Source organism: Blennius ocellaris, assembly GCF_963422515.1.
Source record: "Blennius ocellaris genome assembly, chromosome: 20".
NCBI lineage: Eukaryota > Metazoa > Chordata > Actinopteri > Blenniiformes > Blenniidae > Blennius > Blennius ocellaris.
The window spans coordinates 14,953,530-14,978,828 of NC_137669.1; the positions used below are offsets into that span (position 1 = coordinate 14,953,530).

Below are 25,299 nucleotides of genomic sequence, written 5' to 3' on the forward strand. Positions count from 1 at the left end.
ACAAACAAACAAAAACCTGTCTTGACTTGCCTATTTTTACTCAGTGCCAGCACCATCAAAAGTCAGCAGATCAAAAAAAAAAAAAAAAAAACATCCCTCTTATGTATGTCATCCAGAGTCTATTGGTGGATGAAGGCTTATGTGCAGCCATTGAGATGCATGTGTGCTGTGTGATACTCTCCAAACACAGCCCAGCTTGTGTTCCCTGACCTTTGCTTTGATCGATGTTTCCAGTCAGTCAAACGCTATTATAAATAAAGATCACAAACGGGTCATGACTTTCATCCCCCCAAAGTTCAGGGTACAAAAGAGACACTTTTTGATAGCTTGCGTTTGGAAAATCTTTTAACTGTTCCCATCACGAGGTAACAAAATCATGGGTTGTTCATGGCATTGAATTGACAAAGAAAACTAAATGTATCACAGTAGTTCTCAGCCCAGGGTCACTTAATGTCTTATCTGGCATTAATGACCCAACAGTGCGAAAATGTGACACTATTGAAATCTATCCAAAGTTTTTTTTTTTCTTTGAGACTCACTGTGGGGGTTGGTTATCTGTCCTAGTATGTGGTTGATTGCAGTTAAATGCATTGTTACCAGGCCTTGATTATATGGTCACAATGAAAGCAGCAGGGTTCTGGGGCCTGAGATGGAAGGAGAATTACTTGGCTCGCATAATTACTGTGGTCAGTAAAGAATGTTGTTTGAGATGATTCCACAGACTCACAGTCTATTACATAACATTAGCAGGTGTGGGTTATTAGGCTAATGCAAGCTTCTCATCTTCTCTTCCCCAGATCATAAAGGACCAGAAGCTGTTGATTATCGTTGGTGGAATGCTGCTAATTGACTTGTGCATCCTCATCTGCTGGCAGATTGTGGACCCGCTCAGGAGGACTGTGGAGGAGTACAGCTTGGAGGTCAGTGTGATGGGGTTTCTCTGACATCTCGTCCAAACTCAGGCTCTTTTATGATACTGCTTATGTTGATGCAATGTGACTTGCTTCAGCCGGGAGAATCCTGGTGACATAGATTCTTGTGTGTGTGTGTGTGTGTGTGTGTGTGTGTGTGTGTGTGTGTGTGTGTGTGTGTGTGTGTGTGTGTGTGTGTGTGTGTGTGTGTGTGTGTGTGTGTGTGTGTGTGTGTGTGTGTGTGTGTGTGTGTGTGTGTGTGTGTGTGTGTATTCTAGTGTAGAGAAACAAAATGTCTGCCACAGGCTGCAGAGCAAGTATCTTTGTTGTGTTTGTTATTTTTGGGTCAGGATGTGAGCCATCGCTGCCTCCTGAGCTCATGCCACAGCCGGACATTTGCCAGCTTGGATGGGAGATCTTGGCAAAGCTCATTGGAAAAGAGGCACTTGGCAGTGGCTCCTCTTTGCTGGAGAGCCGGTGTGCTGTAGAGTTGAAATTAGCTGGGCTATACTGTGACTATACAAGTAGACAGAGACTCTCTGAGATGCTCAGGATTACTCTAGCATTGTGCCCGGTTGGCACAAATGAACATAATGTAGCTTTGGCTTCACAGGTTGGTGGTATGTGAAGTGTGTTTTCAGTCAAGTGCAGCATGTTACCACATAACTGTCAGTGATATTCAAGAAATGTGAACTGTGCGAGCTGACATGACACAATTACATATTTGTTTACTCAATCACAGCAATTGTTTTGGGAATGTATTGATGCTTATTCACAGTACAACAGAATAAAATGTGCACTCTGTTACACGTCTGTCTTTTTGTACAGTTTAAAACTGTCCACCAGATTACTCAAAGGCACTGGATTAAATACTTGAGTCGGAATGTATTGTTGAATCTCGTCTTCTTGGGTTTTTTGTTAGAATAGAACCTCATAATGCTTAAAATGATGGTTAAGAGGTTGCGCAACTCCTGAAGTTATTAAGTTGTTACATAAAAACATGGACTTTCATTACAGACCTGAAGATTGTTGTGGTAAAACTTGTTATAGAGTTGGTGCATTGAGGGGCTATTGGGACGTGTATCTGTGTGTAATAGTGAATTGTTAATGAAGTGCTCAGCAGATGGGGTTTGTTATTTCTGAATATATCAAAGTACATCTGTCCACTCTGCAGGAAACAAAAACTAGTTAGGTTGATTGTTGCTGTGTTGATTGGATATGTCCCTCTCGCTGGATTTGTCGAAGCAATAACTACATTATTGGAAACATCCATTTCATGTTGATATTTTTCCCCTTCAAGTGCTGACAGATAACTCAGTGGAAAAGCCAAGATTAAGTTGACTATTACAACTCAAAACAACTGGCCAACAGGAGCAATTATTCAGCTGCGGCTCAGATTAAATCATTTGTCTTTACAGACCAAAGAACATGGATACTGCTAACTGCACATGTTTCCTAATGACTTGTCTTTCAAGTCCCCTAGACTTGAGAATGTAGGGCATGAGACGGCTAACTGGCTCCCAGGAGCAAAGAGTCCTCAGGAAATGACGGCATCAGTTGCATCTTCATTGACCCCCTTGCTAAACAGAGGTTGTAAAAAGGGCAGCGTAGTAAATGGATGGCGGGATTTTTATGGAGCCCTCGTTTGATCATACTCAATAGATTTACTTGTCTGCTTGTTTGTTGCCAGAGTCCTGTGGGGGAATGAAAGGGTGCCTGGTGCTATCTTGCACCGTTTAGATTGGGTTTTTTTTATATCTTTAATTAAATAAAAACCTTGTGAATTGATAAATAGTGCTTATCCAAGAGTAACAGGTCATACTAGGCTTTCTTTTTTTCCGAAGTCGTTGATGAAAACAATCTTGTGAGAGATCTCTAGGGAGGAAATGTCGCGTACATTGCCAGATGTGTTTGCATCTTGTGGCCCTGTGTTGTACTCTCTGAAAGTATGCACATCCCACTGGTACAACTCAAGACAAAGCCATATTTCTTTTGTGATGATAGCCACTTCTATATTTAAGCCTGCCTAAAGGGTGATGCGAAGCCTTGCTTAACATATTCCTCCGTGAATGTTGTCAGTGTGTGCAGTCAAATCCTCGTGGAGTATTCTCAGACTCTAAGCTCCTGGCCAGGGGAGTGTTTTGAATATATAAACCTCTCAGTGTGGGAGTTTGTATTCCCCTTGGGGTCGTGGATCCTGCATGCCTGGGCTGAGGCGCAGGCTCCACATGCCTGCCTGGCCTGCCAGATTTCCAGCACCAGCAGCACTGGACCCTCGGGGCTCAGCTGGGGGGAGAAACAGTCTGGAGCTTCACTGCACCCAGGCCCTCTAGGTATATCATGTGTAATGAGAAACAGAAGGCAACCCACATACCCAGTAAAGCAATAAACGGTAGAAAAATGGAAATGATAAAATGCTAATACACTGCAGTTAAACACTGCCTTTACTGTATGGACAATTTTAAAAGAAGCATGTAAATACATTGCAGAAGAATCAGCAATAACAAATAAGAAGGAGTAGCATTTTAAACCAAAATAAAGGGCAAATAGGCATATTGGATCATATTTGATTTTCTTCCCACCATTGATAGACCCTTATGTTTTATATAACACAATCTGACACCTACTTTAGTGAATTGAGGGTTGCTCGTAATTGGGGTGTGGAGTGGGATCATGGGACCATTGTAGAGAGTCTCTATAGGGATCTGGAACCAGTGAGACCCACTCTGACTGACCAACAGTAATTGGGGCAAGGAGAAGGACCATTAGTTACACAGTTTCCCATGAGCTTTCACATCATGCTAGACCAACATTCCCTTGTGGGTTACCTCTGTCTGTTGTATTTTTCATTATTTCTTTTTCACCTCCCCCCTTTGTCTCTGTCAGTATCTCCCCTTCTCCTCTCTCACTTTGCCAAACTGTAGCGAATTGGGAGCTGACCTTGGGTTCACAAAGCTGCGTCTACCTGCTGCACCCAAGGGTATGCAGTATGACAATGCAGCGTTATTGAGCCGCCACCTTGTGCCTGCCCGTCTACCACATATCTTGTTTTAGCAATCTCACTGGAGCTTTTCCTTATTGACTTACAAACGATGACTGTATTTTCACATTATCATTTTTTTTTTTCTTACTTCACATTTTCAAAATATTGTATGGTATTCTTGTTCACAGTCATGTTTGCCCATTGGAAGCCTAGATAGATTCTGTCTTGCTGGGGTAATCCCCCTGCTCTGAATCCAGCAAGCTAAGCTTAATGAGCTACCATTAGCAAAACTAGGCCAGTCCCCTTTGCATCCTTTATTACCATTAACTAGAAGATGAAACTGAAGAGGCTGACAATAGATCCTTGTGGAATGCTTCATAAAACATGACTACTTTAATATCCTCCCAAATAAAAGTAAAGAAGGGACAGATATCATGAGCAGAGTTGAGTCGGTGAATCTCTTCAAAGAGGGGAGAGTGACCTCTGAAGCTTATTTTATGGCTGCACATCAAGCAGTTTTAATTATAGTATGTCAGTGATATAACTTCTTAAGAAATGACTTGTGACCTTGACATTGTCCCCAACCACTATACACTAAGCTCAGCCTGTGATGTGTTTTCTAGTGTACTCGACACGAAACTCACACTTGAATCCTGAATTCAATAAAGATGTGAAGGAGATTGAAAAATAAGCAGGAATATTACTGGACACCGGAATATCCTGGGAATGCTGATGGAAATGGTAGGCTGCACTGAGCAATTAGATCCATTTTGTGTCTCGTTAATAATTGAGCATTTGTTAATGGCATGGATGTTTCAGCAGCAGAGCTGCTGGTTGCTGTCAGACGGAGCCCTGCAGTACCGACACATGTTGTAAAGTCAATGTTCACATGGGAATCTGAGGATATATGTGTGTGAGTGTTCATTTTGTTATTGAACTGAGTGACTTCACACATTAGTGTCTATTTTGTTTAGCCTCTGTGAGGGTGTGTGAAATATATCAATTTGTGCATGGGTATGCTTTTTTTCTTTTGCGTGTGTCTGTGTGTTTACGTACACATTAACGTCCCCTCCTGAGGTCCAGGGCATTGTCTCCTGCATAATGAAGGACAAACTGTCGAGAAGGGATGATTAGCATTCTGGTGGATCTTGCCGCAGACCCCCTCTACTCTCGTTTCTCCTCTTGTCTCCTCTTTCTTCCCCTCCCTCCTCTGTCGTTTTTCCCAGCTTGGAAGCTGCTGCAAGCATTGGCGGGCAGGCGGGCTGCAAAAGAATATTGCAGTGTGGCATCACCATGGCAACGGCCATGGTTCCTGACATCCATAACACAGGGAGCGACACTGTTGATTCATGAGACAAAAATAACGGGTTGAGACACCCGCTTCAGCATGGCGACACATGCTGAGAAGATTTGAAACATCCATACGATAACAAATGCACAGGGCTGGTAGGTCATCATTGATTGATTGGAGCAGAAAATGTCTATAGACACACACACACACACACACACACACACACACACACACACACACACACACACACACACACACACACACACACACACACATCCCTGCATATTTTTATGCAGAAGTTTTGGTGCCTTTGCAGGGATTTGCCTCCGCTTGCCTGCCTCTGCTGCCCCCACCTGTATGCAGTCAGGCAACAAGAGGGAAGCGACAGAATGGGAGGGGGAAGGATGAGTTTAACTCCAGTGCACTGTCAATGCAGTCATCTGTCCCCGGTATCATATTATTGGAGTCGCGAGCCAAAGAAATATGACTCACGACTTGCATTTAATGTGTTCCTCTTTATGCAATGATGAGATGATGGTGATTAGCTTGACTATCAGCCCACTTTATTAGTAATGGAGATCAAGCCAGGGACCTCATTCCCAGGCTCAGGCAAAAAGGTGAGGTGAGACATGGCGACTAATCTGCCAGAGACCGAAGGGCACTGCTCAGGTCTCTACCACCTGGCCTGAACATATATCTTGTGGTTAGATATGATGAAGCTTGTAGTTGCAGTTGAGAGGCTGGATTACCATAGAAATACTATAAAGTAGCTCCGGATTTTTAAGGTATTAGAAATATACAAAATTTCATAAAATAAGAGTCCCCTTGTCTTCTGTTAATTATATCAAACCATTTTGACAACCAGCATCTATTATCAGTGTGACTCAGCTTTTAACTGTCAGTTTATACAGTGCTACTTGTTGTTTATGCTGACTTTTTTATGCTACTGCCTGCAAATTAATTACAAAAAATTGTCTGTGAAGATTGTCATTTTTTTACAATTGGGGTCATTACTTGAATTCAATTACATCAATTATATCCATGAACAACAATGTGATTTTAACAGACATATCGTATGATGCTTGAATATTGTTTTAATGTAGAATAATGTTCATTCTATTCATTAATAGGAGGTGTTGGTTGGGGTGGTTAAGACACAAAAACAGATGCTACTTCCAACCGTCTCATCTAGTTCACCGGTCTCACATACAGTACATGATAACAATAACCCTATAGTGGAGTAAAGCATAGGAAGTGTCATGAGTCAGGGCTGCTTTATTGCTTTGCATGCCACAAGGTCTTGTTTTGTGGCTGTCTTCCATCTGAACAAACTCAGTTAGTGGTTATTGCTGCCAAAGGAGGTCCAACCAGTACAAAGTCCTCAAATTTAATTTCTCAGCCATAAAATCAAAGATTGACAGGTGCGCTCCATAAAGTGATGACATGAAATGGTTGTGTGGTATAAAATGAAGAAGGTTGGACACTCTCTCCACTCAGACTTTAGTTTTTATCCAGTCTCAAATAAAGGTATCGTTTAGGGATTCTAAAATTTGAAAATAATGTGTGATTACGGTACATGATCCTGCAGTTTAACAGGTCCCAGTCTAAATTTTTTCAAATTGCCGCTTTAACTAAAAAAGTGGGTGATTTTTTTGTTTTTGTTTTTTGAGCATTTACAACAAAGAGCAGATGACACGTAATGCTCACCAAAACTAGCCCTGAAAGAAAAAAGGCAAAATAACATAAACTTAAATATAATGTTTGCTGGAGTGGATATGTAGTGAATTACTTTTGATTTGAGACTACAAATGCTGAAAAATTGTATGATACTTTAACACTGCACTTACACGCCCACATGCTCTCACTGCCCACAATGCCATCCTCTTCCCACGCTCACACTGGTTCTCTTCTTCAATCCCATTCAACTGTTCATAGCAGAACTTGTCATTTGAAGAACTCGGTGCTCCTGCTTAACTAACAGCCTGCATGAAGGAGAATCCAATTTACATTATTTAAATCCAGTTGGCTTTTGCTCCTCTTTGGGTAAACAAAGATGGTGTGTGTTTTTTGGCGGGTAAATTTAAATTTATACTTTAATTCTAGTCTCTTACATTCCATCTCAGATTATACAGATTAATCATATTCCCGCTGACAAAAACAAAATGTGTTATGTTAAAGTGCTGAGGATCATCTCGTATTTATTCAGTGGAGTAAAATACAATGTCATCTGCAGCATTTTTCATTCAACACTAGCAGTGCTAAGATGTTGCTAAGATGGGCTTTGAGGTTCCTTTGTTAGTGTTAAGCAAAGCACTGACTGCGATCAATGCCTTTTCAAAGTAAACTGGGTCATTAAGGGATAACTACCACCCACCTAGGCCTCTTCTCATCGACCACCTCAGGAGGGAAGAGGGATGGAAGAGAGAGAACAAAAGGGAAGGGCACATAGACCTCACACGCCGTTGAGTTGTATTGCAGCACAAATATCTTAGTTTTCTTATTCCAAACTGTCCATTTTGCATTGCTACATTTTAGTCAGGCACTTTCACCACATTGGTGTATGATCAGGTTAAGTCACGTTCCTGGAGTGAGTGTTTGATGGTAGCAACCTCCAATCTGGAGGTTGGAGATTTGAGCCCCATTTCACCTGTTGATGTGCTGAAGCGTCTTTGTCAAACACTGAAAATGATGATTAAAGCAATGAAATGTGCTGTGTACAGTCCATCTGAAGTCCATTCCCGAGAAGTAAAATCTAGAGAGAGGGCCTATAGACGAGAACTGACAATACTAATCCAAGTGCCAAAATGATGAAAGGTAAGAAGACAGCAACATACCAATACTTGAAACAGAACACCAGGAACCTGGGGTAAAACATTAATGAAACACATATTAAAAACAACCTGTAAAGACACAAAGCAATTCAAAATACATTTCAAAACACCACACTGTGTGTCCAAGGCACTCATGACTCCTCGGCAATTGCATTTTACTATCCTTCACTCAAAGTAGTGTGCAGGTGTGGTGCATTTTCGTGGTACCTGGAGCAGCATGCCGCCGTTGACATTGACCTACTATTCTGAACTCTTTCAAGGTATCCTCAGCAAGTGTGTCACAGGTATTACCTTGGGGATACCTGCTTCAGTTTATAGTTTTGCACTTTCTCACACATCTCAGCAAGCAGCAGAGAGGAGTCTTGAATTCTCCGGGGCAGAAACGCCAACCTCCGTACAGAGATTCATGAAGAAATGCTGATAACCAAGGTTGAATCAAGGTTCTTTTCAAGATCACTGTTTTCTGTGATGATGAGTCACGATCAAAACAGCCAAACCAGTAAAAAAAAAAAAAAAAAGGATTTAAGCTAAGTCTTTTAGCCTAAAAGTCCCAAAAGGTTGCATTTGTAGTGCGAGAAATGCCGATTTCTTATTGCTATTAAACATAATCAAACACAGAAAAGAGAGCTAAACGCTAAGCGTTAATTGATAAATTATTCATTTGTGCGGTGGAAACCTACAGGTGTGTTGACATCCTCGAAAGAAAGAATTCAGTGACAGATGGGAAGAGAATCAGGAGACTTGAAATGAGCAGGAAAAATTTTCAAGCCTTCATAATCTGCCTTTGTTTTTTTGTTTTTTTGCCTAACATCAACAGTCAACTTATGAAAATTACAAACATGGTCGTGAGCATCATCACAGACTGTAACAGCTGAGGCAACTAAAAAGCAGTTTGCAAAATGAGTCACTCATTTCTCCCATCAGATGCAGAGTTTGTTCATATGAGAAGTTATGCTGAGGCCTCAAACTCCCTTTGCTGGTTTTCAGAGTCACTGCAGTTGTAGGTATCCAGTCAAGGCTGGAGAAAACATCAGTGCAGGCCGGCCTACAATGTCTATTTCAAAGTTTGTTTGGATAATGTATCTGTTTGTTGTCTCTCTAGCTTGCCTCGTCACTCTATATTGGGGTGGGGAAGATTAGATGTCTTGCCAAGTCAGCAAAGAATGCAGTGTATCCAAGATTTTATCAGTTTGGTTCTGAATATTTGCCCAATATGTGTTTTTTTCTTTCTTCCTTCCTGCTTTGGTAATTTGCTGGTATTTGTCTTGTGTGGGACAACACTGTACAGTACGTGTTAGCTGACAGTGTTATCAGTGAATCATGCAGGAAAGCACTCTAAGGATTGCTTCAGAGGTGCAACATTTGTTGACACTCTAGCTAGTAAATTGGACATGTGGTTGTGCATGACTGAGCCTGTTCAAGTGAATCTGTCGAAAATGGAATTGGGTGGCAGCATTTGACTCTTTTCACTTTCTCTCCATCTCAATGTGCTTGTGGGGTTTGTGTTCTTCCTCTCGCTGCCTTCCCCGCTCCTCTCACCTCCGTGCTCGTATCTGTCTTTCTCTGTAACAAAATGAGCAGAAACACACTAAATTACCCTCGACCTCCACCATCACCTGCACCTCCCTTTTGCTCGCCATCTCACTTTGTACTCTATCCTTCTTTTTTTATTTTTTTATTTAATTTTTTTTAGCCGCTCCTCTCTTCTTGCTCCCCCGGACTGCAGTTGCTAGGCAACAGCTGATTGAGCATGAGGGGTGTGCAATTGACCAATTAGAAGTATTTCAAATGAAAGCGGTGTCAAGAGTTTCTGTACTTCCAGCTAACACTTTAGCCACATCGAGTGAACACTACAAGATGTACAGAATGTAGACATGCATGTGAAGGTGGACCACCACAACATTATGACCGCCTGTCTGATAACATGTCTGTTGCAATGTCCAAAATCCTACAAATCCTCCAGAATACTGTGCCCTTGGTGTCAGTAGTGACACAAACTCTCCCTGTGTTTTACACTCACAGTGAGACCTCTGCCATGCTGCAGATGTGTTTTGGTGATGAAGTAAAGTTATTCCGCAGACATGTTGTCCCCATCAGTTGAAAGTGAGGTTGCTACTCAAGGTCACTTGAGATGAGCAGCAGCGTCGAGCTGGGAGAGAGATTTGCAGTGACCTTTTGCTGCTGAAACAGCCTCGACCTATCAATGCATGGACTCCGCTAGACCTTTGAAGTTGTTGCATCTGACACCAATGTGTTATCAGTAGATGCTCTATGTCCCATAAGTTGCCTGGTGAGGTTTCTATTGCTCCAACTTTTTTGTGCAGCACATCATGGTTAATGCTCAGATAGAGCAATTCCTAAAATATTTTTTGCTTTGTCGCATACTACAAAAATCCAGTGTTCATTAAAGCTTCTAAGGGAGTGTGTGCATTGCTTGAAACAATGTTTTGATGTGTTGTGTGTGTCAAACTAGCATCCACATGGAGGGCAGGCCACAAGGTTTTCCAGCAAAACACTGCACAAATTATCACAGTGACTCTGCTGCTTGCCTTCTTCCCATAATCCACCCTGATTTCACACACGCACACACACATGCACACACACAGACACACAACTGGCTGCATCTGATTTAAAAGAATATATGACTCCTTTAACAAGGATTCCTTCTTCCTTTGCTCAGTGCGAATGCTCGTAGGAATTGCTGATTGCTTTCAGCAATAAACAGGGCTCATTGCAGCCACCCTGGCTGCAGCTATGCCCAGAACAAAGTATGAAACACGGTGTATTCTGACACCTTCCAATCTGAGTCAGCACTCCCCACTTGCATCATTGAGCCATGACCACCCAAGACGCTGACCCCGTTTCCTTCCTTGGATCACCCCGATACGCATGGAATGTACTGTTCACTCATCTAGACATTGCAATTGGGTCCTTGTCAAATCTTTACCTCCAAACTGTTTGTTCCACTGGCTAACAGAGGCAATGATTATGACATAAATGTTTTTTTTTTTACCTTCACAAGGACAGTTACTGTGATGCACAAAAAGTCATGTTTCACTTTGTGCATAATTGATTGTATGCATTTAAGTCAACACCTGTAATACTATCTGATGTTATCATCGTTGTGTGATGTAAACATGCAGCTCCACGCAACTTCACTTCCCTCCATGAGCATCAATATGATGCTGTTTCTCTTCCTCTTTCTCCTCTTTAATCCCTTCTATTCATTCATCTAGTGTTTTTCAGTTTTTTCCATCTCCCTGCCTCAGTGTGTCTTTATTTCATACCAGAGCCACCCTCTATCAGTGACCAGACACATCCATCAGTGTTTCTACTCTGCTCATCCGCACGCCTGAGGTTTCCATTATGGCTCAGCAGATAATACACACACATGCACATGCACATGCACATGCACATGCACATGCGCATGCACAAATACACCCCCAATTTAGGAAAATGCATCTCCATCTATTGTGACCACGGGCACAGACATAATTAGTTATGAACTCAAGATAGTGATGCAGCTGTTGGTAATGGCAGTGACTCAGTGTGTGTTAGTGAGGGTAATGACGATGAAGGTGATGATGAGGGGCCACCAGAAGCAGGCAGGTAATGATGAGGTGCACTTAGATGTAAATGGTCCTCACAGTCGCTCGAAACCTCTGCATCTGTTTGACCACCACAAACCTTGTTATTATTCAGGAAGCTGTTTGTGTGGGTAATACAGCGTTGAGGTGAGTATACTCAGCAACCTCTAACCCCGAGTCATAACCCCACTGAAATATCCAATCAGCTCCTGCTATGTAGGTGGCTTTTTCTGTGTGACCTTTTAGCTCATCAGGAACTTGTTTGTGTCGTTCTCCCTACTTTTGTCTACTTTCCAAGGCAAATTAGTGCACTATTTATTTGTTCATCATGAGATACTAAGTAGCAAGTGAGAAGGTGATGTAGAATAATACAACTGCAACCAGTAATTCTGGGGATTGAGCAAAGGTGAATCGGTCTGCCCTCACAGTGCTAAAGCTGTTCCACAAAGAAAACAAAGAAATAAACCCTGAATCTGTGATTTTTCATTGTCTGGGCTGTTGTTATGTTTGGGGGGGGGTCGTATTATTCATTTAATGAATATGATCTCCATAGTACTCCCAGATACACTTTTCTCTTTAAGTAAATGGGATTTTGGTAAATGTGTACTTAGCAACTCATGGAACCACAAAAAATGTAAGGTAATTTAAAGAATGATAAACTCTCCACTCATATACTTTTATATTGCAAATGAATATGCAAATAATAGTCTCAAAATATTTTCTGTAGTTTGTTTTCTTATGAGTAGTCCTCCTGTTTGTTTCTCTCAAAAAGTTGTAATAACGTCCCTTTACGGTTTCGGTTCCAGATTGTCATCACCAGCTTCAATATCATTGCTGATAATTTTTGGTTTTTGTTCAATCAGCATGAACAAGATTAGAAAGACCAAGATATTGTGGTTTTCAAGTTCTGTGCCAAGAATACAGTTTGACCTTCACTGGTTTAAGAACCAACACTTGGATAAGCTGAATGTGCTCTTGGCAGTGATTGAAGCAGGTGATTGTAGTTTTTTTCTTTTTCTGCATCAACTTGGAACCCTCAATCAAAGTCTTATCCGAGTAACTTTAGTATCGGTGAACTGGAAATATTATTTTCTGTTATATATCAGACAATTTCTTTTCTTTGATGTGCAAAAATATTAATTCTTGCATGTTCTCAAAAGTCACTGCAAAGGATAACCCAGGTAGAAGGACCAGAAGTACGAAGATGTTTTATTAAAATAAAGATGAAATAGAATGTTCATAAAATTCCAAATAATGATTCAATTTCTTTCCTTTTGGGAAAGTAAAAAAAAACCCAAAATGTCGAGGGAATGAAAAAGTAAAATACTGAAAAAAAAAATGTTTTATGCTGCTGAGATAATTTCGTGGTTGTAGCAGAGAGTCACTATGCACACATCCTAACACTTGCATACAATATAACTGACACCAACATCAGCCTAATCATTAATAATAGCACAGATTCTGATTGAGCGTATGTCATTTCAATCTGCCTTTTGCACAAATTTTAATTTTCTAAACAAGAAACAAGAAATCTTAGCATTCAACTGTTATTAAAACCATCTGTTCCACTCACGGGGAACAGATAGTTGTGTGTCCCTCCAGAGTAGTGTTCACCTCAAGGACAAGGAGTCACCAAAGAGAGGCCTCAGTGACATTTTGTTGGAGGAGGAGTCAATTAGACTGAAGTTTAATCACTGATCTAACACACACACACACACACACACACACACACACAAACGTACGCTTCTGCTCTGTGGAGTCAGGTATAGGAGACAACCAAGGTCGCCAGTGATGGGGAGATGAGAGCACTTGCCACTGCTTGAACAAAGCGCCGGCGCTGCCTCAGCACTATAAGCACAGGAATACAAATACATTCAGCTAAGTGGAAGAGTTCTTTTACACAAGACCTTGAGCCATCGGCACACCACAGACTTTACACCAACAGTACAACAGCCTGGGGGAGAGCAGGACAGTGCAGGAGTGACGGAGGACTGAAGGAGACGAGAGTGAGACGAGAGGAGAGAGCAGGAGAACAATGCATGCAAGATGGAGAAAGAGGCTAAAAATTGAAGTGTAGAAAGAGAAGAGTAAAAAGCTGCAGGGAAACAAAGCCAGAGAGGCCTGCCAACACACCGGCTCGATCAGATAGAGATGTTAGAGGAGATGAAGTTGAAGATATGTGATGAGAGCCAGAGTGGGAGAGATGGGGAGAATAAGGGGTGTCATGGTTACTTATCATCACGCTGCCGAGGGTGACATTGATTAGCACTTGCCATCAGCAGGGAGCCTGTGAGCCAGTCGACGAGAAGGTCAGATAATTACACCCAACGCCACTGCCGCAATCTGGTGCCATGCCCGTTGTGCTCCTGCTGCTAACTCGATGGACTTAGACAAACTGTTGTCAATGTGTTTGAGTTTGTCCTGTGTTTAAATATATATAGTGTGTGGGATGATGGGTGTAAATATGGATGATGGGTATAAAATGTATTGCATTGGTCTCCTTTCCCTAACACAACGACAGTTTGAGTGTGTGCACCAGTAGGTGGCCGGTACCTTAGTTTCGCTAATAGATCACTATAGCAAATATGTTTGGCCAACATGTTTGAATAAAACCAACAAGTGACATAAGTTTGAGAGTTTACTAGTTTGTGTGTTTTTTTTGTCTCATGTGAAATAGCCCATTTTACCTAAAATGTCAACCTTCACCTCCGTCTCCCCAAGGATTCCAGTGCAGCACAGAGTGAGTTGCATGAATTGAGAAAGTCAGTGTTACAGTAACAGAACAGGGCTTAGTTGTGTCTTTTATGGTAGAGTCTACTTAGTGATTATTGTGATTATATTTTTTGCCCACAGGAATCCTGAGGAGTGTGACAGGCCTTGTGTAAATGTAATTCCTCATGAGCACTTACCAAAGAATTTAAACATAAGCCATAACTCTCAGTTGCAAATCCCTCCTCTTGTATTTTTCCTGGCCATCAGGAAATGTCTAACTCTCCAGAGAGATGTTTTGCCTCCTGCAGGTTTATAGTTTCACTCACTCATTGGCTGTGTAGTAAATAATCTGCTATTTTCTCCACTGTCTGTACTGTGATGTTGTGACAGAGGTGCCTATCCGACTGATGTGTTTGGTGTTTGTGTGCATGTGAATTTCACCTGTGTTTAAACTCCTTGTTCCTCATCTTGCAAGCCTGTGATTTTCATTCCCTGTCATTTCGAGAAACTCCACTCTTCAAAGAGCACACAGGAGGGGGTTTTTTTGTTGTGGTTTTTTTGGCACTGTGAGTGGAACATAGTGCGATTGGATTTGACCCCTGTGAATTTTCCACTCACTTTGATTTTAGCATGCATCTTTTTTTCTTCTTTTTTTCGCAGTCAAGCCTCCACACATTTTGCTGTTAGCTTGGCAGCTAAAGCATTAGTCTTGCTTCAGGCATTATTAATAATGCTCTTTAAATAAAGAGAAGCCTTGGTGTAGGTGATGGGAACAGAATAATTCAGGGGGGAATTTGTTCCAATGATGTGGTAATTTAATGTGAAGCATTTTAAGTAGATAACAGCCACACGGGTTACTGTGTCAATCTGTGACTTGATTTTACCAAAACTCAAGAACATTTCTAAACTTAAGTGGGCAAAATTTCAAGAGCATGAAATAACGTCAAGAACATTGCTCCTAATTCGACTTTATACTTGAGTGTTTTCTTTTCTAACATGCAAGTGAGTGTCCTATATTTGGGGTCCTCTTTACACTCCAGTGTGTGTAACAAGCTGTTCTTGGGCCTGGTTTCAGTCCTCTTATTTCCCCTCCCTCCATTTCTCTGCCCCCTCGATGTAGGTGATAGAGAGAGAGAGAGAGCAAGAGAGGGAGAGAGAAAGAGAGAGAGAGAATTATGAATGTCCTGGATCAATACACAGAGAAAGTGCATCATGGGAGGGGAGGATGTAAACCATATGGTGCTATTTGAACTATACCCCATCCACTTAGCTTTCCTCTTGCCACTTACAGTGCAACATGCCATCCATATTATGCTCCTTTTTTGTTGAGGTTCCTTTGTGAAGGTTAATATAGACAAGCGTTGACGCGCTCACTGAGGTCACAATCGTTTAACATTTTTGCTGCAATTAGCAAGAAAGCTTCCAATGCCATGCATCGCAGATTAGGTGATCTGTGTTGGCATGAGTTCCAGCTGACAAAATGAGGCACACCATTCCAACAATTACTGCTTCATTTACCATTGCATAATACCGTCGCTTGACTTTTCGGGCTTTCTTAAAAACGGGATTTTCGTAGTGGAGTAGCATGTTCTCACGTTAACTGTAAGCACCCAGAAGTCGATAAGACTTCCGAAAATTTCAGACATTAGTGATGAATTACCTGTCATGAGAAAACCGCTTGTTTATTTCTGTGTTAAATCGTCTGATTGCTTCTCTGTGGCGCATTGCACATTATCAGCTGCAGCGAGGCAGGAGTCCTCTGCGTGAGATCTGAATGGTGAGATGTGTCACCGTGGATTAGAGAGGGAGCAGTGGTGCAGTAGAGGTGTTGAGAGTGCATAAAAGAGAGAAAGAGCTAAAAGAGGTGACGGGGCGACAGAGAATCAGAAAAATAGTTGAGAGATGATTAGATAGCGGGAATCAGATCTTCTCATGCTGTAAACAGAGTCTACTGATTGCCTTGTGTGCGTGTGTTTGCGAGCACGTGTGAGTTCATTTTACTCATCATCTGCTTTTGAAAATGCATTACTTATGTATGTTTACAGAAGAGATGTCGTTATCTTACAGGCATGCCACCCCACTGCCACACACATCCACCTGGCCTTGCTGACAGCCATCTGTCCAGTAATTAACCTGACTGACACACTGTGCACCATGGACTGCTTTACCAAATCACTGCTGCATGTGTGTGTGTGTGTGTGTGTGTGTGTGTGTGTGTGTGTGTGTGTGTGTGTGTGTGTGTGTGTGTGTGTGTGTGTGTGTGTGTGTGTGCATTCGTCCACCTGTCTTTCATTTTGCCTGCCTGTGCACTTGCTTCTGCAGGCTGTGATCCTTATGGGCCGGTGCTCTGTGCGTGACATTGTAAGTCGCTGTTCGTTGCAGAGATGTAATCTGGTGACAAGTGCGGGGGGGGGGGGGGCAGGCAATGCCACTGAGTTTCAGCGTTTCACATATACTGCCACAGTACACAAACCAAAGAGCAGAAATAAGCACTCAATGTGGGTGAGAGCCTGTGTGAAAGGAATCTTTTTCTCCAAAGATAAAAAAAAAAAAAGTAAACTCATTCTGTCTTGCATGGGAGGAGCATATGGTGTGTGCATGAATGAGTGGCAAAAGACATAGCCTGCAGTTTCAAAATAGCCTTAGCAGCAGTGCAGCTTTTGTGTAATATAGAGAATACTGTATCTGCAGTGAGGTGTCAGTTTGCAAGCACCCCTGGGAAAGCTGCATTTTCAGTAACCTCAGTAGTTCATTTCAGTGGATAAACTCTATATGTTTCCAAAGATGATTATGATCTATGATGGCAATTAATATTTAAAGGCATTTTTTCAAATAATTCTTGCACATTTAAACAACCTAATTACACAAGTCTAAATATATATACATAAGATTGGCTTAAAACTGATGATGTACTGTATGTAATTAATCACTGCAGTCTTTATATTATGCCACTCAGGCTAATTAAAGTGCTACATTTACTTTTCTAAACTGAATTGTAACATGTTTGCATTTGTCGTTATTTGCACATATGCACACATATGCACACGTTATTCAATAAATACATACATATGTAGTTTACATTCATGCACAAGACGTACTGTTATTGATTTGTGCTCAGATTAAATGTGGTGCCATGTCCTCAGAATGAGATTCACGCAGCCGCAAGAGCCTGATTGGATTGGTGGATCAATAAGGTGGCAGAGAAATGGAGAGACGAGAGATGGGAGAGCACAGTGAAGAGAGAGAGATAGAAAAAGGGGGAGAGAGATGTATTCGGTGTTCTTCATTACACCTATAAAAGGAAAGAAATGAGAAGTGGCAGCGAGGGAGTAGTAGCATTTTGTTGCAGCGCAGTCCCAACTCAACTCTCAAGTACTTTGCATTAAGCATCTCTCAGCATGTGTAATATGGTGCAGCAATGAAATTAAAATGCGTAAATCTTAACATATTACCAATGCACATGATGGAAGAGACAATTTATCAATACGGCTGTGGGAGAGTGCTGGATTTCATCTGGAATGTGAACTTATCCCACACGTTTAGGTGTAGCTGAAACGGAGGAGCTCAACCAAAGTGGGACACATTTTAGGTGAGCAATACGGAGAGGGACAGACAACCCATCAGAGGGCTCATCTGTCTGAGATAGCTGGGTATAATTAACAAGGCTTGAGTTTTTAATTAATCTGCCTCAATAAGAGATGTTCTATTCTTACATTTTGGACTAAATTTATTCAAGGACACACTCAAACAAAGTCCACAGTTTCCTTTCTGTCTCCTCACTTTGCTTTTACTTTTTTTTTCTCACTTGTGTCACAGTTGTTTGTTCTATACTTCTATACTCTCTTCATTTTTTTATTCTTTTTTTTGTTCCACTTCATTCAGATAAACTGATGTGATCCAAATCTGGCTCTATCTTCCAATTGAAAAGAGAGTGAAAATATTGCACCCTATGTGTTCCCAAGAATATTGAAGTCACAGCCTTGCCTGCTAAGGAATGCACCAACCCTGCAGTGCCCTCCAATGGTGGGTCTGTGCCCAGGGAACACATTGGTAGCACCTGGTGGTGTTCCCAATAGCCAAGCTCAACCAGCTGAGCCCCGAAAACAAGCACCATCTGACCATCTGACGATAATAATAATCTCTATGTCACACTGCCAGCTCCATGTGGCCTGGACAACAGAAAGGCACCACTGCTCTGTTTAGCTGGAGCTTACAATTTCTCTTATCGTCTGTTTCCCATTCAATACTTTAATGCTATATTTGGTGGATAGTAATCACGCCGTGGATTTGTAGGTGAGGACATCAAAAGTGCTACGTTGAAAAGTAAATCCTTAGAGTAAAATCTAAAGGACTCATTAGGACTGTTTCACATCGTTCACATCTCTCTTCATGTAACGTCGCACCCGTGGCAGGACACCATGAAGGAGGCAGCTGCTCCCATCCACCCGCCCAAAAACACATCACAAATGCCTGATGTGTGCCAAAGAGCAACATGACACTTCACAACACTGCTGGAAAAATGTTTTGTGGAATGAGGCTGCTGATTTGTGGAGAAGAACATTTATTACTATGTATAGACATGGTGTCATGGTGACTCTCTCGCACTGAAATGAGGATATCTTCAGTTTGGGGTCTTTCTATGTGGGGTTTGCATGTTCTCTCTCTGTGTGTAAAGTTTCCTGCATATGCAGGCGTAAGCAGTAACTGCATGTTATTGTTGGTTCGCTGAGATTGACTGGTGAGCTTTTCAGGGCGTATCCACAGTTGACTCGGATTGCCTCTACCATTCTGTGACCCTAACTTGGAAAATGCTGTATTAATGACAGATGGACCGAACACCATCCAAGAGGTCAAGTGCAGTAGGCACAGCATGGTCTAAAGTGGCACAGCCAGGACAGTTTACCATCTTTGAATCTAAAACAATTCAACTAGATAATGAACTGAATCACATCTTTAGCTCCTCTTCAGCATATATACAATCAGCTCACATCCTCACTGTTTTATAAATGTGAACCAATATATTCAAGGTTCAAACAGATTGGCAATACAAGTTTTATTTGTATTTATTAAAAAAAACAAAAGTGTGTTTGCTGATTAAGTGCATCGATAGTTTTCTGTGAAGCTGCACATAACACAGTAGATTTTCTACGACAATTTGCTCTAATTGCTGCCCATCCCTGTTAAAAGCATGGATCCTTGCTCAACAGAAAATATAAGACACTGTTTGTCTATAAAGCTTTTGTCATGTGCTTTGATGTCCTTTTTAATAGGAATTTTATTTGCCTGTGGTTCCCTCTTCAAATAGAACAGGTGGAATAGTAGACAGCAATGAGTGAGATAGTTGGCTTGTTTCTTGAGTTTTACCACAGATGCATTAGGTTGGAAAGAAAAATAACTGAAATTGGATAATTAGTAGGTGTGTTACAGAGAGTGTGTGCAAGTATAGTATACTCTTCAGACTGAAGCACTACCTGAGCTGCGCGTTTCAGCGTCCTAGAACGAAAAGAAAAGGAAGCTCAATTCAATGTTAAATACACCAGTCTTTACCTTGACAGCAAAAAAAAAAATCGCCTTGCAAAAAAAAAGAAATTGAGTGTTTTTTTTCCCCAGCAGAAGATATGAATGTGTCTTAAAAGATATGTCTAAGATAAAGTTGTTTTTTTTCCTCTTATGATACATGTGCTTGTTTTTAGCCCTCACAGAGCTCAATATTTGTTCTGCCTTAAGCGTGCACAAGTATTGTAAATCATTATCATCTTCCATTTTGTAGTTTGTGGCGATTAGTGTTCGTGATTAGTGTATTGTTCATGTGTGTCAACGGACCAAACACACTCATCCGCGTATTGCAGTGATCAATGCCTGGCTTTTCTGGCTACTCTCAGACCATATGTCATCTCCACGGCTCAGGTGGGAATCCTCCTCGGGGTGTGATTGGTGCTGCTGCATCATTCTTGGGAGCAACTGGTTGTTGTCCTTGGGGAGGCAGGCCAATGACAGTTGAAGTAATTGACTGTTAAGCTCCTATGGATTTCCTGCCTGCTGTTGATGTAGCAGAGGGCTGATCAACCTCTACTGTACTCACACTGCTGTTTATACATGCTATCTACCTTAGACATTCACGTTTCGCTTTAAACACAAACATTGCAAATTGATCAAGCTCTGCTGGCTTACATTAAAGCCTACCTAATTTCCAATATAATTTCCTCTGTACAAAGTGCTTTAAGATTGTTGAGTGAGGAGTTGTTGTGCTTTGTGCAAAGTTAAAGATATTGAAATCTGAATTGGCATATTGTTTGTGTTGCTGCTTCTCCTTGGGCACCAGTAGCCAACCATAAGGTGTTGTGTTTGTCAGAGCCAAGCTTTAGCTAGGTGGAGAGATGCCCCTGGGAGTGTCTGACTCACCCAAGCTTGTGTGGATATGTGCATGTGTGTGTCTCCTCCATTCAGAGGTTGCTAGGTACTGGCAGGGCTGTCATATTGGGCCAATGGCATTGAACTCATTGTGTCAGTTGCTGGAGGCTGCTATTGATGCTCCTATCATATAACTCGCTCTTCTTGGCTCTTAGTGCGGCACACAGTTTGTGCTCCCGCCCCGGCTAGCCCCCGACACGTGTGCGTGCAGCTCGTGTGGGGGGGCATTTGCCTTCGTGTGTCTGAAGCTGGGCCGGAGAGTGTGAGTACTTGTGCGTGTGCCTAAAATTGTGGGAGCGTGGAGTGTGCCTGTGTCTGCCTCTGTCCTGTTATCCCACAGCATCGTGGCACCTGCAGAGCACTGCTACATTTCTGCATCATTAGGTCTCTCCCTCAGGTCAATCACCAAGCTGGACCCTGAAGGCAATAGGTTGAGACCAAGAGAGGAAAAAGTGGCTAAAGGAGCAAATTTAACAAGATTGTCACGGGGAGGAAAGAATTAGAAGAAAGGGGTTTGAGCGAAACATGTGCAAATGGAAGCACAAGGAAAGAAATGGTTATTAAAGACCACATACAGAAATAAAAAAGGATAACATTGATCGAGACAACAGAAGCAGCAATATTCTACAATACAGGTTTATATGTATTTCTTCTCTTTTTCAGCTTTGAAAATGTTCTTTTAATGCAATTGTCACTAAAGTGGAATAACTGTGTCTGCGTTATTGTCCTTTCATCTACCGGAAGATTTTTATCAAAGTAAGAGATCACATAAGGTTATCCAAACACTAGCCAGCTCACTTGCACCAAAGTAATTTTGCTCTGCAAGTTCATGTCCAGCAGTAAATGGAGACATTTGTGATACTGTAGGTCCAGAAACACCAGACTCCTGTAAAAGGAAAGGGAGGTGTGAAAGTAGCAAGGTAGCATGCACCCAAACAAGCCATTTACAAGCCTGTAGATGGGTGTGCGTGCGTGTGTTTCCTCAAGGGTGGATCACTTTTAATGACCTGTGTTTTTTGTTATTTGCCTCTCCCACATCTACTGCAGTATAATATATGGTATAATAGATGGGTAGTAGCAAAAATATAAAAAAGAAAATCAGTAAAAAATATATATTTATATTATTTGTAGCTTAAAATAATTGACGAAAACAAACAGAAAAGCTAAGTTGCAACTAATAGAAAAATATAACTATGTTAAAATTCAAGACCGGATGGCATTTATTAGCTAATACCCACATAAAACAAGTCTGATTTAAGAGAAATTAAGAGTCCAATAGAACAATGGCAGGGTTTGCAATCAACAAGTAGTAAATGAGGCTGGCATAAAGAGTGTTATTAATTTTCACTTTTTCAAAAAGTGACAACAGCATAAAATGCAGGATAGATTTGTGTTACAAAGAAAAGTTTCTAATATACAAAGACATAGCCAGACAAACAACTTCACAGTATGTGCAGAGAATACCATGCAAAATGCTCTCAGAAAAGTAGACAAACAGGACTTAGAGGCCTCTATCACCAACTCAGAGCTGTACACTGTGGCTCGCTCGTGAATAACACAGCCAATTAAGCAGCCACAACTCAAGGCTTCATGGCAACTCTGAGCCTCAAAGGACTCAATTACTGTTCGTGGTTTGCAGGGACAGAGGGAGAGGTAGAGAGAGAAAAAGACATATAGAGATATATTCCTTAAAAGAGCATTGTGTCTTCAGCCTCTCCTGGAAGTACAGAGATTCCTCTTGCTGACTGTTATGCATTGTGGGTGATCAAATACGACAACTGTGAGTTTCCAGAGAATAATGGTCTTGGGCTGTTTGTTTCTTCTAATGGGAAAATGCCTTGTGGAGAATTTCCCCTCCCAATTTCCTCCTGTATAAAGGATGAGATAAATTAATATTTGCAGGAAGGTTAAATAGGTCATTTATAGTCTGCTATCTTGTTGTGTAAAATCGCTGTTGCATTTGATGTTATTAGGTGCGGGAGCTGAAAGTATCTGCAAGCAAATTAATTAATTCTGTGAACATATTGCGCTAGCTTGTGGCGGGCTCAAATATAGTAGGCTTGCATGTTCAATTAATGTTTAACATGGCAGATCATTTCCAGGGAGTGTTTCCTGAGGTATATTTCATAGGATATACTAGAATGGTCTTTTATCAGACAGTGTAAACAACCAAGAAGAGTAAAGATGACAATGGAATTAAGTCTGTGTCTTGCACATGTTTGTTTGACAATGGATAATGGGAAATTGTGTAAAGCAGGTAAAATGGGAGTTTATTATTAACCTAATGACGCTGGGCTTTTATGTCGCCGTATTGTGTTTTAAAATGACTACGACTGGTTCACAATGAAAGGAAGTGGCACCAAAGGCCCGTCTGGTATTAGGCAGAGCAAATGGCCCTGAGGAGAACAGAAGGGAAGTGAACGCAATAAAGAAAATCAGTGTAGCAGGTACAATAATGAAGGGGAAAAATGAAAAAAGGTCATCAATGGAAGTCATTCCCGGCGCTCCAATCAGGAGCAACTGTAAAATTATACATAGAAAATTAGATTTATCTGAAAAAAAATGTGTGTGTTTCTTGTCAAAACATGCAGCACAAAATTGTACCGATTAAGTGGTAATCATTGCTTTAGTTAAACAACTCCACGGATCAACCTGACTGATGATCTCAAGGGACACAGAGGGCCCATTGGTCCTGCAGAGGACTATACCTGCGGATAAGTTCTAGAAACATTAACCACTGACCTGGCTGGCAAACTGGGAAAAGAGTCCAAAATAAAGATTTTCTTTTAAGCACCGCACCAGAAAGAGGTATAGATCTAGAGAACCTCAGGAGAAAGAAAAAGAGAAGTACCTGAGGTGATGTGTGAGAGTAACTTGTCATATCAGATGGCTTATCCTCTGCTCTTCTATTTGTCACTGAATCACCAGAGATTTACGAGCTTCTTCAGACCCACAAATCCTGATTGTGGCCCTTCAGATAAAGAACGACACCCAGGTGTTAAAGGGGCATGTTTGTGTGGCCTGAATGATTTTTTTTTTTCATTTGGATGATGGGGAGGGGCCTATGAGAGAAAACTGTAGACGGCAAACTGAATTCACATCACAGTGTTTATACATACCGTGTAGAGGAGGCAGCAAGTTAGCGAAGCAGCAGCTTCAGTCCTCCATCTGTGTCTGCACATGATGCATTGGAGTGCAGTACTAAGCACTTGAGTGTTTGAATGCTGGGAGGTGACTGTGTTGTAATTGGTGCAGTATAAATAAAACTGATGAATAGAATTCAGCGCCACTGTTTTGGCAGTGCAAACAGCCCAGTGTGCAAGCAGTGGATGTACGCACATCAAATGGAGGAGAATACACCTGGGGCTAGAGTTACACACGCAGAGCGTGAACTGGGATTTTGTTCTATGCAAACAGCTGACAGATCAAAATAGAAACATGTCGGTTGTGCCAGACACGTGAGATGAAATAAGCTGCTCACTGCTCAACTTTCATTTCTTATTGCTCATTCTTTCACCATTTGCCAGGCCAATACGGGAACAACGACCCCAATGTAAAATGGAATTTGACAGTGATTACAAAATGTTATTCATAGTAGATCATAAACAACATATGAGCTCTTGCTCTGCTCTTGCTCATAGCTAGCTGGGATAAGAGTTGGTGGAATCAGTTTCTAAGATGATTTAGAGTAGCTTAGAAAGGTTGGAGGTCATTATTGGACACTGAAAATCTGCAAGCCCTCACTGTATAAACAACCTACATGATTCTGCTTTGTAAACCACTGCATGGGCTCAGCAACAGTTCCACAAGTTAAAGTTTTATCATGCAAAGAAGTTATACAACATAGTTTAAAAGTGCCACTGTCAAACAGCAAGGTCTCACAGTAAAATAATTACAAATGAATACTTCTGCAAGGATGATTGAATACAATGACAAGCCAGGATTCTTCATCAGACATTAGTGGGACAACAGTTACACAGACTGTTTTTGCAGTGATCAAGATATCAGCTTGACACTGACGCCGCTTCAATGACAACTTAACAAAAATCAATCAGTCTGCATAATTGAAGTTACTTTCAGAACAAAGTTGTTTTGAACGAGCGAGCCACTTCACGGTCAATCATCTGCCTGTGACTGACATGCAGAGGCCTGCATCCCCCTTCAACCTGATGCTTGTACAGACATTTCACATAAAAAACAATGTTTTCCACCTCTGCAGCAATGTACTATCATATCTCCAAAGAAAGGTTCCCTCCTCCCAGCAGTATACAAATCTCATTAACAGTATTCCCACTACTCTGGCTTTACACCACCTCCCAAGAAATACATGGAATTCCCCAGTGCTGCACAACCTTCCATAATGATGCATCCACCTCCTCCACAGTCGTTGCAGCAACGGCATAAGGCAGTTACCGCCGCCATACAGCCCTGAGCGGCTGAATGGGAAGGCATTGCATTATGACAGGGAGTTACGTTAAAGAGCAGCTGCCATAAAAAAAAAAAAAAAAACAGTTGGAGCCTTTGATAACAAAAGCCTCAGCTCAACATCTCGCAAACTGCCAGGCTATACCGC

At 41.5% G+C, this 25,299-nt stretch overlaps 1 protein-coding gene across 1 annotated transcript in view; it reads left to right on the forward strand.

Moving 5' to 3' along the window:
• Positions 1–25,299, forward strand: part of gabbr2 (gamma-aminobutyric acid (GABA) B receptor, 2) — a gene marked incomplete at both ends in the record, with an annotated part of 178,687 nt that overhangs the window by 131,503 nt on the left and 21,885 nt on the right. The window contains one exon of the mRNA XM_080516552.1: positions 798–924. Coding sequence (XP_080372678.1) covers positions 798–924 — 127 coding nt within the window. The remainder of the gene's footprint in view (positions 1–797; positions 925–25,299) is intronic.